The sequence below is a fragment of the Penicillium verrucosum genome, assembly GCF_028828655.1.
Source record: "Penicillium verrucosum strain IBT 35672 chromosome Unknown utg000003l_segment0_segment0, whole genome shotgun sequence".
Lineage (NCBI taxonomy): Eukaryota > Fungi > Ascomycota > Eurotiomycetes > Eurotiales > Aspergillaceae > Penicillium > Penicillium verrucosum.
The window spans coordinates 3,445,345-3,458,371 of record NW_026643212.1 but is presented as its reverse complement, the minus strand read 5'-3'; the positions used below and the strand labels follow the sequence as shown (position 1 = coordinate 3,458,371).

The following is a 13,027-nucleotide window of genomic DNA, read 5'->3' as shown; positions in this document are numbered from 1 at the left end:
TCGACCTCCTTGGTCATGACTCGGTGATAGAGCTTGCCAACTCCTATCAGTATGGCCAACCTAGCGTCAACGTTCTGGAAACAGGGCCAGTGGGACGAGGCCGAGCAGCTCGACGTGCAGGTGATGGAGACTCGCAAGATGAAGCTCCGCGACGACCATCCCGACACCCTGAATAGTATGGCCAACCTATCCTTCACTTGGAAATCTTTAGGTCAGTATGCCGAAGCCCTTAATCTGCTACGAAGTTGTTTAGCCAGGCAGAAGTAACTTTGTCAACGAGCGAATTTGGGGCCCGCGAGTGCCAGTATTCATATCACGAGCATTACAAGTAATCTATAAAATCTTCAGCAACTACGTCACGGCAAATTTCAATACCATTCACAACTTGGAACCACGCTAAGTCAAAAGCACATTAACGTGTTTCGGGACAGGGTTCGAGAAAGACTCCATGAGAGCAGAGTGGTGAAACTGATTTCGATCCATCCTGTACTTAGCTAATTAGTTTAAGTATTCATACCTTAATTCTCCGTTTCCAATTCCAGCAATATCTCAGAAACAGTCATATATTTTGGGCCAAGTCCAACTCTCTACTTCGTTTAGCGGTCGGGCATAGGAATCACTTGCACACGGAATCCATAGCTATGAAATAAATTGCCTACTGGGATAAATCCTCCACAATATTACTACAGCCTTCTTGGTGAAGGCTATGCGTGACGAATAGACCAAGACACCAGAGAACGAAAGAAGGATTTTGCTAGTATAAATATTTGCTCAGCCTCATTCAGCTTGCCTTGCTTACTATGTAGTATCTCAAGGCATTGCACGGTATCCAGGGTGGAGGTATGATCCAACACCAGCCCTTTATTGTACCTAGCTAGCGCTCGTATGAACATTTCGCTCGCTAGACGGGATCCCGAGACATTACACGGTGTCGAGGGTGTGGCATCTAGAGATTCATTTCGGTTCTCTGAATTGGCGTTGGATAGTAGGAGCCCTAGGAAAGTTAGGATGTCCCAAGCTATAAAAGCTTTTGGGGAGCACATACTAGATGAGAATGAAGGAATGACCAAAATCCCGAGGTATCCGCAGAGAAGATGAACACTTTTCCTGATTCTCGAATTCGTATGCCTAAACAAACATCCGCCCCACAAAGCTTGCTATATTCATGCGATTTCTTTTCTAAGTTTGTCTTACGCCGATTTCTTTTCTGTCGAATCGATTTCTTTTCTAAGCTGGTGATAATAGATCGTCTGCGAGATGTCTTGGCCATTATGATAGAGCTTAAGAGCTTAGATGGATCCGAGGAACGGGTATATGAAGAGTGAAAGAAGTCACGAAGGCTACAAGTGGGAAAATAAATACCTTTAACTTTTAAAAAGACACGGTTTGGCATTGTAAAAACGTAATGCTCTATGTTTTGGGTATAAGGGCCCGATTAGATTTTTGCAAAGTACTGTCAGAGAGTGAAAGGATACGCGAGGCACTAGCCAATAAGCTTGAGCTGATGCTGAAGCTTAGAAGTCTATTAGAAGCGCTTCTTAGAATAAAGCCCCACAAAACTAAGGGGTTGCTATGTTTCAGAGTAGATATGGTTTAGTTACGCGACACTGTTTCGGCTCGCAACCACTCCCGACCCTGCGCATGCCCGCGACTCCTTTTTAGCACCCGAACAAATTCCCAAAAAGAGTGTGGCAAAGGGTTGCAGGCTACTCGTAGATATGGCATATAAAATCCTCCTACCTACATACTTCGTATCTGCGTATTGTTCTCCAATTTTTATCAAGATAAAACAAAAATGGCCTTCACTATATTCCTACTTGTTGCTAGTGTTTATATACGTGCCGCCTTAGGTGGCGCGCTCAAAGTTATCGATTACGATCGCCAATGCGTGATATGGTCTGATGATAACCATGGATGCACAGGATACTCAGCATCTTTTGGTCTCCTTGATGGAAATGACTGTTCAGGTGAGTTGTATTTCTATAGATATTCTATCGGTACTAACGAAGGACTAGATCTAAGCAATGTTACACATGGTATTCGTAAGGAGTACTCTAAGCTAAACGTGGATACATGTGGCACGGAAAACGGCCAGCCTGTTGCATGGATAGAGGTAAACGATAATGGGGTTGTTAAATTCCACAATCAGAATGGAAACAAGGCAGGATGTACATTGGACAACGGATTGAAGGTTGGCAGCTCGTGTATTGCTTCTAACTTGCCTTCATGGTCATCTTCTTTATCATCGACTTCACCGGAATCATCTTTACCGAAATCATCTTCACCGGAATCATTTTCACCGAAATCATCTTCACCGAAATCATCTTTACCGGCATTTTCTCCGTCGTCTACGCCAGCGCCATCGGGTTCGATCTCTAGCTGCCCTAAGTCTGAATAAGAGCAAAAGGAAAATATTAGGGACGACACAGGGGAGTTTATCCGTCAAGGATAAATAGCTTATTTCTCCACTCTCGGTTGAAGGATTCCTTTCTCTTTCTTACTATATTCACTCAAGAACTCTATAGTAGGCGGAGGGAAGTTCGATAGCAGATCGATCGATCTCTTTGGGTGTGGTTTTTCCTTACCAGGTTTTCCACATCACTAGCGTGAATGCGAAAGAGACTGCGTTACGTATAACAATTTCATTTTAAAAACTATACGAAAATAGCCAGGTAACAATGGCACTTTTCGTAAACATGACGTTTTTAGATATAGACAACTACTGTAGTAATTTAGCGGCTAGATTAAAACGCTTCGGTCCGGAGTTAAGGATACAGACCTCGTTAGACGAAGGTATTAGCTATTATACCTAATCTACGGGATCTTGGCCTGACCTTGTTTATGACGTTGATGGCATACATATAGATATCCATATCTATGCCCTCCGTTTCCTATGCTAGCAATGTTTCATAATTTGATAAAGTAATCGGATGGCTTAGCCCAAATATTTGATTCTACTTGTTCAAGCAATCTCGTACAGTATTTCCGGAAAACGGTGTCACCCCCTATACTCTTTCATTGTTCCCCGAACCCTAAATGCCAAGATACACTAAACTACTTTCAAACAAGCCATGTCAGCCTCATTTGTTTTTGGGGTGTATCGTAAATTATCGGATTATCGTATTGGCGGGGATATTGTTTATTACCTGTAAGGTGAGAAGCTGCAACCTGACGCCCCACGTCAACTTGCCCAATCCTCATCCTTACCTGGGTTTCTTGGTTGGCCCTTCCACTGAGCGGTGCAACGAACCATCGCTCCCAACCTAGCAAGGTTTAGCGCCCGGCGGTCACCTGAGAGCGGGGCAAAAGACAAAGTGACTTTCAGGTGGTGGAACTTTCGCTCGGCTTGGACCAGCCCCATTTTACTCACTGAATATTCAGCATGAGCCCGATGTCTTTTGGTAGTGCGAACACGGGTCTCCAACTTGGAAATAACCATGGGACAATCGGGACAATTAACATTTCATCCGGTATGTGTCAAGAGTCCTCGAAAAGCCGTAATAAGGTGACTAACACTTTGGTCCAGACCGACCGGAAAATCCAGTACAGAAGACAGACAACGGTTCGCTCCACACTGTACCAGTCAAAGACAATCTGACTTACCACAGACGCAGAGCTGCTCAGGTCACTAGCATTTCCACAGATGCTAGATCGGAGGGATAATATCGAGCCATGTCACACGAATACCTGCCAATGGATATTAGAGCTGGACGAGTATCAGTCCTGGAGGAATCAGTCCTGCGGTCTACTATGGGTTAAAGGAAAGCCGGGTGCGGGAAAATCGACCTTGATGGCCTTCCTACATGACAAACTCAAAGAATCACAGGACGGCATTCATGGTATTATTCGACTCGATTTTTTCTTTACCGCCCGAGGCACGGAGATGCAACGTACACCGCTTGGAATGCTTAGATCGTTATTGAACCAGATTTTCGACCGTGACGCGACCATACGCCCTCAGGTGCGCGATATCTATGAACAACGATGTAGACAGTTTGGGTATGGAGAACGCAAGTGGGAGTGGCCGCAAACGATACTTGAAGAGTTATTGGCAACTGCTATCCTAGCATCAGCCAACGAGCAGCCTGTGATTATCTTTGTGGATGCTCTAGATGAGGCTGGGGCTGAGTCTGCCCAAAAGCTTGCAGCATATTTCCACCGTCTTATTGATCGTGCTGACAAAAAGAAGCTAACCCTTCAAGTCTGCATCTCTTGTCGACACTATCCTATCTTGGAAAGTGCCCGGGCAAAAGCGATATATGTCGAAGACCACAATCAAGATGACATTGCTACATATATCAAGGATATGCTTCTTGAGACAGAGTTGGAAGATGTTCCTAATCTAGAGATGAGAGAGGTGCTAGTAGAGGAATTGACCCAGTATGCTAAGGGTGTGTTCCAATGGGCCCATCTTATAATTCCCCTTGTCAAGCAAAAGGTTATCGAAGGGGAGTCAATCAGCGATATCCGTGATTGGTTGGGCGATATCCTAGCCGATCTAGAAAACGTCTACGTGTATATTCTGAGCAACGTGATCACGGCTAGGAATCGAGACCAATCATTCCTATTTTTTCAATGGGTATGCCTGGCCGAACGACCCTTGACTATAGTTGAAATACGATACGCATTGGCGGCTCAGAATGCCCAAATAACGTCGTCTCGAATCGAATGGGAGAAGCTCCACGGCTTTATAGAAAGCAATGAACGCATGAAGCGAAGAGTCAAGGCTCTTGCTGGTGGACTGGCAGAAGTAGTCTCAAGTGGGAATGATGAGGAAACCGTACAGGTGGTTCACCAGTCGGTCAACGATTTCTTGCGGGCAAAAGGACTGGCCCTTTTGTACCATGGCATCAGCGCGAGCGTGGGGTCTGGGGATATAAACAATATTCTCTCTCAGTCTCAGGCAACTCTCTACCGATCGTGTCTAGTATATCTTGCCACGATCTGTTCAAACAAACAGATGAGTAAATTTCTGGGATTAAAAGAGAAGCTTGTCTGTGAACACCCATTTGTGAACTATGCGACCATCAATCTCTTTATTCATGCAGAAAAGGCCGCCGGCTCTCGAGGTGCCTTGCTGCAGAATGAAAAGGACATCCTACAACGAATGATCGGTTATTGGGTTGAAATCTACCGACGCCTTGATACTTATCACACAGCATGTCCACCCACAGGCACAACAGTTTTACATATGGCTGCCGCTGCCAATCTCGTTGATGTGGTAGTATCTGCGTTGTCGGATGAGAAGGATATAGAGAGGAAAAACGAAGTTGGAAATACAGCGTTACACTTTGCTGCACGAGCAGGGCACACGACGGCCGGCAAAATATTGCAGGAAAGAGGAGCAAACCGAGAAGCGAAAAACATCGATGGAGCGACTCCTTTAATGGAGGCAGCCAGATGTGGACATTTGGGGTTTGTGGGATGGCTTCTGGATGAGGGCGTGGAGATTGAGACAGGAGATGGGGGCGCGCTACAAAAGGCTTCATTGGAAGGTCACAGTGCGATTGTAATGATATTACTCGGCGCTGGAGCGAATGTCAACGCCCAGGGTGGTGAATACGGCAATGCCCTACAGGCTGCTGCATGGAGTGGAAGTGCTGAGACAGTCAAGATCCTGCTCGACGCCCACGCCGATGTCAACGCCCAGGGTGGTAAATACGGCAATGCCCTACAGGCTGCTGCATGGAGTGGAAGTGCTGAGACAGTCAAGATCCTGCTCGACGCCCACGCCGATGTCAACGCCCAGGGTGGTGAATACGGCAATGCCCTACAGGCTGCTGCATATAATGGAAGTGCTGAGACAGTCAAGATCCTGCTCGACGCCCAGGCCGATGTCAACACCCAGGGTGGTAAATACAGCAATGCCCTACAGGCTGCTGCATGGAGAGGAAGTGCTGAGACAGTCAAGATCCTGCTCGACGCCCAGGCCGATGTCAACACCCAGAGTAGTTATTTCGGCAATGCCCTACAGACTGCTGTATGTAATGGAAGTGTTGAGACAGTCAAAATCCTGCTCGACGCCCAGGCCGATGTCAACGCCCAGGGTGGTGGATACGGCAATGCCCTACAGGCTGCTGCATGTGATGGAAGTGCTGAGACAGTCAAGATCCTACTCGACGCCCAGGCCGATGTCAACGCCCAGGGTGGTGAATACGGCAATGCCCTACAGGCTGCTGCATGGAGTGGAAGTGCTGAGACGGTCAAGATCCTGCTCGACGCCCAGGCCGATGTCAACACCCAGGGTGGTAAATACGGCAATGCCCTACAGGCTGCTGCATGGAGTGGAAGTGCTGAGACAGTCAAGATCCTGCTCGACGCCCACGCCGATGTCAACGCCCAGGGTGGTGAATACGGCAATGCCCTACAGGCTGCTGCATGGAGTGAAAGTGCTGAGACGGTCAAGATCCTGCTCGACGCCCAGGCCGATGTCAACACCCAGGGTGGTAAATACGGCAATGCCCTACAGGCTGCTGCATGGAGTGCTGAGACAGTCAAGATCCTGCTCGACGCCCAGGCCGATGTCAACGCCCAGGGTGGTAAATACGGCAATGCCCTACAGGCTGCTGCATGGAGTGGAAGTGCTGAGACAGTCAAGATCCTGCTCGACGCCCACGCCGATGTCAACGCCCAGGGTGGTGAATACGGCAATGCCCTACAGGCTGCTGCATATAATGGAAGTGCTGAGACAGTCAAGATCCTACTCGACGCCCAGGCCGATGTCAATACCCAGGGTGGTCATTTCGGCAATACCCTACAGGCTGCTGCATATATTGGAAGTTCTAAGACAGTCAAGATCCTACTCGACGCCCAGGCCGATGTCAACACCCAGGGTGGTAAATACGGCAATGCCCTACAGGCTGCTGCATGGAGAGGAAGTGCTGAGACAGTCAAGATCCTACTCGACGCCCACGCCGATGTCAACGCCCAGGGTGGTAAATACGGCAATGCCCTACAGGCTGCTGCATGGAGAGGAAGTGCTGAGACAGTCAACATCCTACTCGACGCCCACGCCGATGTCAACGCCCAGGGTGGTAAATACGGCAATGCCCTACAGGCTGCTGCATGTGATGGAAGTGCTGAGACAGTCAAGATCCTACTCGACGCCCAGGCCGATGTCAACACCCAGGGTGGTCATTTCGGCAATGCCCTACAGGCTGCTGCATATAATGGAAGTGCTGAGACGGTCAAGATCCTGCTCGACGCCCGGGCCGATGTCAACACCCAGGGTGGTCAACATGGATCGATTCTCTTAGCCGCTATTTACTCGGGCCATGCTGATGTTATTGAAATTCTTTTTCATGCTGGCGTAGATATTGGCCATACAGATGCGCTCGATCAGACTCCTCTTCACATTGCAGCTTCAAAAGATAAGGCTCACCTTCTCTTTCGATTTCCGCAACTTGCTTCGGCTATCAACAAGCGCAACAAGCTCCTGCAAACCCCTCTCCACCTGGCTATCTGCTTTGGCCACATCCACTTTGCAATAAAACTTCTTCATCTTGGTGCCGACCCTTCTCTTCCAGACGGCTATGGTAGACATGCTATGGACTGGGCCATCGGGCAAGGAACTTTGATGCGGGAAATACGTGAACGTTGTCCTCAGCTCTCATTGACACCTCGCGAGATTCAAGAATCAATTGTACAACAATCACTCTTCCACCTCTCCGATTTTCTTCCTGGACCCAGCCTGATCTATGCATGGTTAATTTTGCAACAATTAGCTCGGTATTTCTTATTTCTTGATGACACGAACAACGCACGCCATCTATTTCAAGTTCGCCTTTCTCATAATAGCTCCCTTGCCACTCATATGTGCAAGGCTACCTGCAATTTCTGCAGTTGGCCTATCACTGGGCCTCGTTCTGTATGCAGAATCTGCGCGAATATGGATATCTGTTCTTCTTGTGTACTCAAGCACCCTTTTCATCACAGAGTAAATCCAGATCAGAAGCACGGAGTCTTTGAGATGCCTGGCCTACCTGATAACGAGTCTCAACTCACTGGACCAGTGTCACAGCAATTGATTTACTTCCTCAATCAACATTCTTATGAACCTCTCGGGAAAAACAACAATCAATCTGAGATGAAGCTATCGAAAGATGCCTCAGCTTTACTATCTCGGGAAAAGAACACTCTGGTTCCAAACACTTCGTTCAAACCGGGAGTAATATTCTCTGCGATTTTGTTCGGGCTGCTAGCTACTTTCTTAGGGTCTTGGTACTTTTAGAGCTGTTTTAACTTAGTCCGTACGCTCAGCATGTCCCTTTTTTACTGCATAGGCTGCAGAAAAAACACATCTGTATGGTGGGTTTCCGGCTATAAACTATTCTGTTTCTCGTTTGTAGCTAAGATTCTTCTGTACAGCCTAACGTTCAGGAAATGCCAGTAGCTGTTCAATAATGTAGCCATTCCCCTTGCGTTTACGTATTTCAATATATCTTGCAGCTAAGTGATTTAGAAATGTGTAAAGCATAATCTACAGATGGCGGCCATTCACGGCCAGGTGCAAAGGCATACGAGGCAGTCGGGTCTCGTAGATTGGGCAGACGAGGTTAGTAGATGTTATCATTATCGAAAGCAGTGTAAGCTATTCCCTCCAAGCAGTAGATACTAATGAGGAGCCTATTCATGGTGCCATCATACGTTAGCTGGAAACAAAGAGGCTGCCATCACGCATAGGGTAAGAGGAGTATGTGTTTGACAGGCTGAGTATGGTGATCAGCAGGATCATTGGTCTTCTGTCAGTCCAAATTTGGAAGATCGGCCCGTGCAGTCAGATTATGGGGTTGTTAAGGTTCTAAGATTGCGGGTAAGCGCTAGGATTGCCACTTGGACACGCTGCGTGGACGGAGAAGATGACAAGTTAGGTCCGCAAGATCCAGCGTTGCTGGAGTTGTTTGAATTGTTTGATTCTGGAAGGTTCCAGAAATACTCATATCTGCCATACACACATAAGCATATGGTATGTAACTTAACTCTGAAAGTGATAGTATTTGTAAAATACCGGAAAGTTGCTATTTTTATTTCTTGCTCAATAAGGTCTAGTGTATCTTGGCATTTAGGGTCTGGGGAACAATGAAAGAGTGCGGGGGGTGACACCGATTTCCGGAAATACTGTAGCAAATTGATGGCTTCGTCATCGTGGCCTGAATGAAAGAAAATTATTTTGCGAGTCATGAAGGTATCCAGGTGAAGACCGACAATTTGATATCTTTGCCACATTGTGGAGATGGAAACCACCTGTGCAAACATCCCAAGACACTGCTGGTGCATGCTCGTTTGTATGACTTCGCTACTAGACATGGATTGGACCAACTTCGAGATGTGAGGTCTCTTCCATGATAGTGATTTGTTCGCGTGATGAGACGCACAAAAAGTTAATAGGTATACAGAGATGAGTAAAAGAGGAAGGCAGTCGAATTCATTATGACCCATCAATCAAAAGTTCGAACAACTACGATGGGATTTTATTCCGGTGACTCTAAATAATCGGGACAAATAAGGTACGCTTTAGTGAAATAGTCAACAGCTATGGCTCCGCCAAGTGTGTCCAAGTAGAGAAATAAAGAAATGGCGCAAGGCCCTCGAAGATCGGAAGAGTAGAATCTGACGCTCATGTTCGAAGGCCATGGACATCCTCGGCATGCCTCCGCAAGTGCATCTCGTGCAGGACGGACAAATCGCAGAAATTACATGTCCGGTCCGTCAAATGGGATGTCCTGAAATGCCTCTTCACTCCATTACAGCCGGAGTATGTCTTGGGGCATTGGAAGCATGCGAATGTTTGCTTTGCATTCGGGATATGTTCCCGGCCATTGGTACGTTCATTCTCCCACGACGTAGTCGGCGGCGTATCAGGTTTTATCTTTCGAGCTGGCGGAGAGGGAACTGCATCGTCATTGTCGGACGGTGCAGAGCGCTTCCGTCGTCCCCGAAGGGGCCCACCCTCCTGAAAGCCGCAATATTGTATTCCAGCAGCAACAGCTTTGTTGCGCCGCGTCCACTCGTCTTCTAATGAATCGGTGGTGGGCCAAGTAAAGAACGTCTCCACGAGAAGAATCTGCTCCGATGGCATTTCAAACTCCTTCCGTAATACTTCGCGCGCAGGCTCATCACTGACAGCCCCACCAGTGAGCTGTCTTTCGATGTCAATTACCGCCTGTTTCCGACTAAAATCGCGGCGTGTTTCTTTCCGCCGTTTGTCTTGCAGACGCCGGCGCAAATTGTGGACTTGTCGCTTCTGGTCCTCCAGCATCGCTCGCAATGCTGGGTTTTGAAAGCGATCAGCGCACTGGGTCTCTAAATCGACTTGCCAGCGTATGGCTGATTGCAGTTCTGAGTCTTTCTCCACTGATTCCCGGTCAGCGTCGCTCAGGTATCGTGGTCGCCGCCGATCAATCCAACGGCTCATCCGGGTCACAGCCTTTGAGAACTCTTCGTCTGGATTGAGGCCGCACATGATCTCTTGTAAGCCAGTATGCCGACGGGGACGATAATGTTTGATAAACGTTCTGCTAGTGGCGTGGGCCATGATCACATTACGCTGTGCTTCACTGACAAAACCTAGGCAGAAGAGTTAGTCCACTCATCTAGAGAAAATCAGAATCCTGGGTAATTATAGTCCACTCACCACTCTTGTCAAGTAAATCACCTCCTCCGTATCGAAATTGGTGAGAGAAGAAATGATTAAGGAAGCCGTGTATCTCACTGGATGTCCTGAGTTGTGCGTCGAGTGTGCTACCATTCATAGGCGTCTCCCACAAAATGCGGGGCTGGCCACAGATCGCCTCAACCTTCGGGAAGACATAGTAATTATCCATCTCTTTCTTCAAGGGAAGTGCCATTTCCTGTCGGCCGCCCTCGACAAGCAGTCTCCGAAGGTCTTCCATTGAGGTTAAGTGAGGCGCTTCAAAGGCGTGGACATAAAATAATATAATGAAGAGTAGAACATGCGGGCTGAAGACAAGCGATACACCGTAGACAATTTCAGGTAGCGCGAACGTGTTGCTAATTAACATTGACCAGTCAGTCTGAGTGTAGTAAACAAGTCCTGGGGTGGGCAGGTATATAGCATGGAGTGCCACCTACAGCTTCGACATGCCCAGGACGCTTTTCACAAACTGGGGCTCGAGTTCTATCATCGGCTTCGGAGGTCCTCCGTGCGGATCCTGCTGGAGCGATATTTGTAGATGCTTGAACTGAAGGTCAAGCATTGCCTGTTTTCGGTTGATGGTAAATAACCCAAGAGTGTTGTATAGACATAGGATGATCCGCTGAAACCCCAAGTGAAATCGCTTCTCCCGGGTTTGAAAAATTGTCTCATTGAATGGAATCATATCCTCGATATAAACTGGGACATTTGCCCGCGGTTGTTTGTCAAGACCGCGCTTATCCACCAAGTATCTCATGCCCTGTCGGTTTTCGTCAGCGCAAGCCTCCTGGAGACGATTGGGCTGGGGGAAGGGTCAAAGAACAAACCGTGCGAACTGCCTCACCCATCTCTTTGCTCATCTCGTGTTTGGTAACTCGTGTATAGTAGATTCGGAAATACTTCCAATCCGCTTCAAGGGCGCTGGCCTTTTTATAGCCTTTCTGACGGCGACCGTTGGGACTATACTCCAACTTCAGGCACCAATTTAGAAACCGATGCATCTCATTTGGAGACGCCTCACGCAGTGCATCTTCCGCATCCTCCCATTTTGGATCGGTGGACAGCTTCATCGCTTTCATTTAGCAGAACCTGAGATGAGGCATGTTGGTCAGCCGATATTCGCTGTAAGCTTTGAACGATATCCCGGTCACTTACCAAGCCCAACGCTCTTTCAGTCGAAGTTTCAACTTCTTCGTTTGGTTGGATCGGCCGTAATCCTCCGGCACCTGGGCCAGGTCCTCATCCGTGTCATCATCCGGGACTTGGTATCGGGCCTGGTGGACACGCTCCATATTCGACAAGTCTGCTGGTAACGATTTTGTTCCAGAGTTTGGATGAGACTTCTTCCTAGCAATCGTTCGACCCGCTGGAGGGGAGTATTCCGGCTCGGTGAGATCGGTCTCAGAGGAATCGGGCTCGAACGGTCTATCATCGTCGGTATCGATGGGAGAGGTACAAGAGGATTCGCTCGTGATTCCATGGTTGCTGGCATTGGGCGACCGACGACGACGCATGGCTAATAGATTTCGCCGATCGTGCGACGCAACTATCTCGGAGCTCGAGAGGTTTTAATGCACGACTGAATAGAAGAAAGAACGACGAAAGATCAGAGAGCTTTAGAGTGGCACTTAAGTCGGAATGAGGACAGTGTTGGACGGAGGATGGATGGTCGGTTGGGAAGAGGATATTTATAGCCATGGCGGCTGGGTACTGGCCGGGATGTAACTGGTGTGGTGCTGAAGGAGCCATTTTCGGCGTCCCCCTCTTAGGAGTTGTGGAGCGATTGAGGAGCCTTCTGGGAACCCAGGATGTAAGCGCGCACGAGATGGCTGTCTGAGGCAGAAAGCGGTGAGTGGTGCGTGGTGCGTGGTGCGTGGTCGAAGGGGGCGGGAGCGTGGCGGAGGGGGTTGCTGAAAGGCGGCCATTTTTGGCCTCACCTGCCGCCGAAAAAGGCAGCCAAATAGCAAAACGCAATTCTTTAATAGAAGAGTTAAGATCTAGTTTATTAGGAAAAATAATATCCTATAAATAAATAATCTTCTTCGAAATAGGATTTTATATTTTAAAGATATAACTATTCTTATCTTTATAACTAACTAAATATCCTTTAAATATATAAATAGCTAATTTCTCTAATTAAATATATATCTCTTTTAGAATATAAATAAATATAATAGTATCCTATATATAAAAATATTTTAAATTAATCTTTATTTTATTAAGATTAAAGCCCTCCTACTAAGAGATAATTAATATCTTTATAATCTTTAGATTAACTAAATAATTATAAATATAAATTATAGTATTTATTTAATAAAACTAAAGCTATTTAAGAAGCTTAGCGTTTATATTTATTATATATTAAATCTAGTT

The 13,027-nt window shown here is 47.2% G+C and overlaps 6 protein-coding genes across 6 annotated transcripts; 2 read left to right on the top strand and 4 right to left on the bottom strand.

Annotated features, from left to right (window-relative positions):
* Window positions 1-51: 51 nt before the first annotated feature.
* On the top strand, window positions 52-267 carry N7516_008916 (uncharacterized protein; the record flags this gene model as incomplete). The annotated part of the gene is made up of 1 exon (XM_057221635.1): window positions 52-267. The coding sequence occupies one exon, from the start codon at window positions 52-54 to the stop codon at window positions 265-267; it is 216 nt and encodes a 71-aa protein (XP_057071907.1).
* Window positions 268-2,145: 1,878 nt separating this feature from the next.
* N7516_008915 (uncharacterized protein) lies at window positions 2,146-2,698 on the bottom strand (the record flags this gene model as incomplete). The annotated part of the gene is made up of 2 exons (XM_057221634.1): window positions 2,146-2,390; window positions 2,656-2,698. The coding sequence occupies 2 exons, from the start codon at window positions 2,696-2,698 to the stop codon at window positions 2,146-2,148; spliced, it is 288 nt and encodes a 95-aa protein (XP_057071906.1).
* A 684-nt stretch (window positions 2,699-3,382) lies between these two features.
* N7516_008914 (uncharacterized protein) lies at window positions 3,383-7,940 on the top strand (the record flags this gene model as incomplete). The annotated part of the gene is made up of 4 exons (XM_057221633.1): window positions 3,383-3,470; window positions 3,527-3,562; window positions 3,609-7,535; window positions 7,843-7,940. The coding sequence occupies 4 exons, from the start codon at window positions 3,383-3,385 to the stop codon at window positions 7,938-7,940; spliced, it is 4,149 nt and encodes a 1,382-aa protein (XP_057071905.1).
* A 1,676-nt stretch (window positions 7,941-9,616) lies between these two features.
* On the bottom strand, window positions 9,617-11,655 carry N7516_008913 (DUF3435 domain-containing protein; the record flags this gene model as incomplete). Its single annotated transcript, XM_057221632.1, has 4 exons — window positions 9,617-10,566; window positions 10,634-11,010; window positions 11,092-11,414; window positions 11,482-11,655. 4 exons carry the CDS (start codon window positions 11,653-11,655, stop codon window positions 9,617-9,619), a joined length of 1,824 nt encoding a protein of 607 aa, XP_057071904.1.
* A 78-nt stretch (window positions 11,656-11,733) lies between these two features.
* Window positions 11,734-12,168, bottom strand: N7516_008912 (uncharacterized protein; the record flags this gene model as incomplete). Its single annotated transcript, XM_057221631.1, has 2 exons — window positions 11,734-11,743; window positions 11,810-12,168. 2 exons carry the CDS (start codon window positions 12,166-12,168, stop codon window positions 11,734-11,736), a joined length of 369 nt encoding a protein of 122 aa, XP_057071903.1.
* Window positions 12,169-12,342: 174 nt separating this feature from the next.
* On the bottom strand, window positions 12,343-12,579 carry N7516_008911 (uncharacterized protein; the record flags this gene model as incomplete). The annotated part of the gene is made up of 1 exon (XM_057221630.1): window positions 12,343-12,579. One exon carries the CDS (start codon window positions 12,577-12,579, stop codon window positions 12,343-12,345), a length of 237 nt encoding a protein of 78 aa, XP_057071902.1.
* Between the last annotated feature and the right edge of the window lie 448 nt (window positions 12,580-13,027).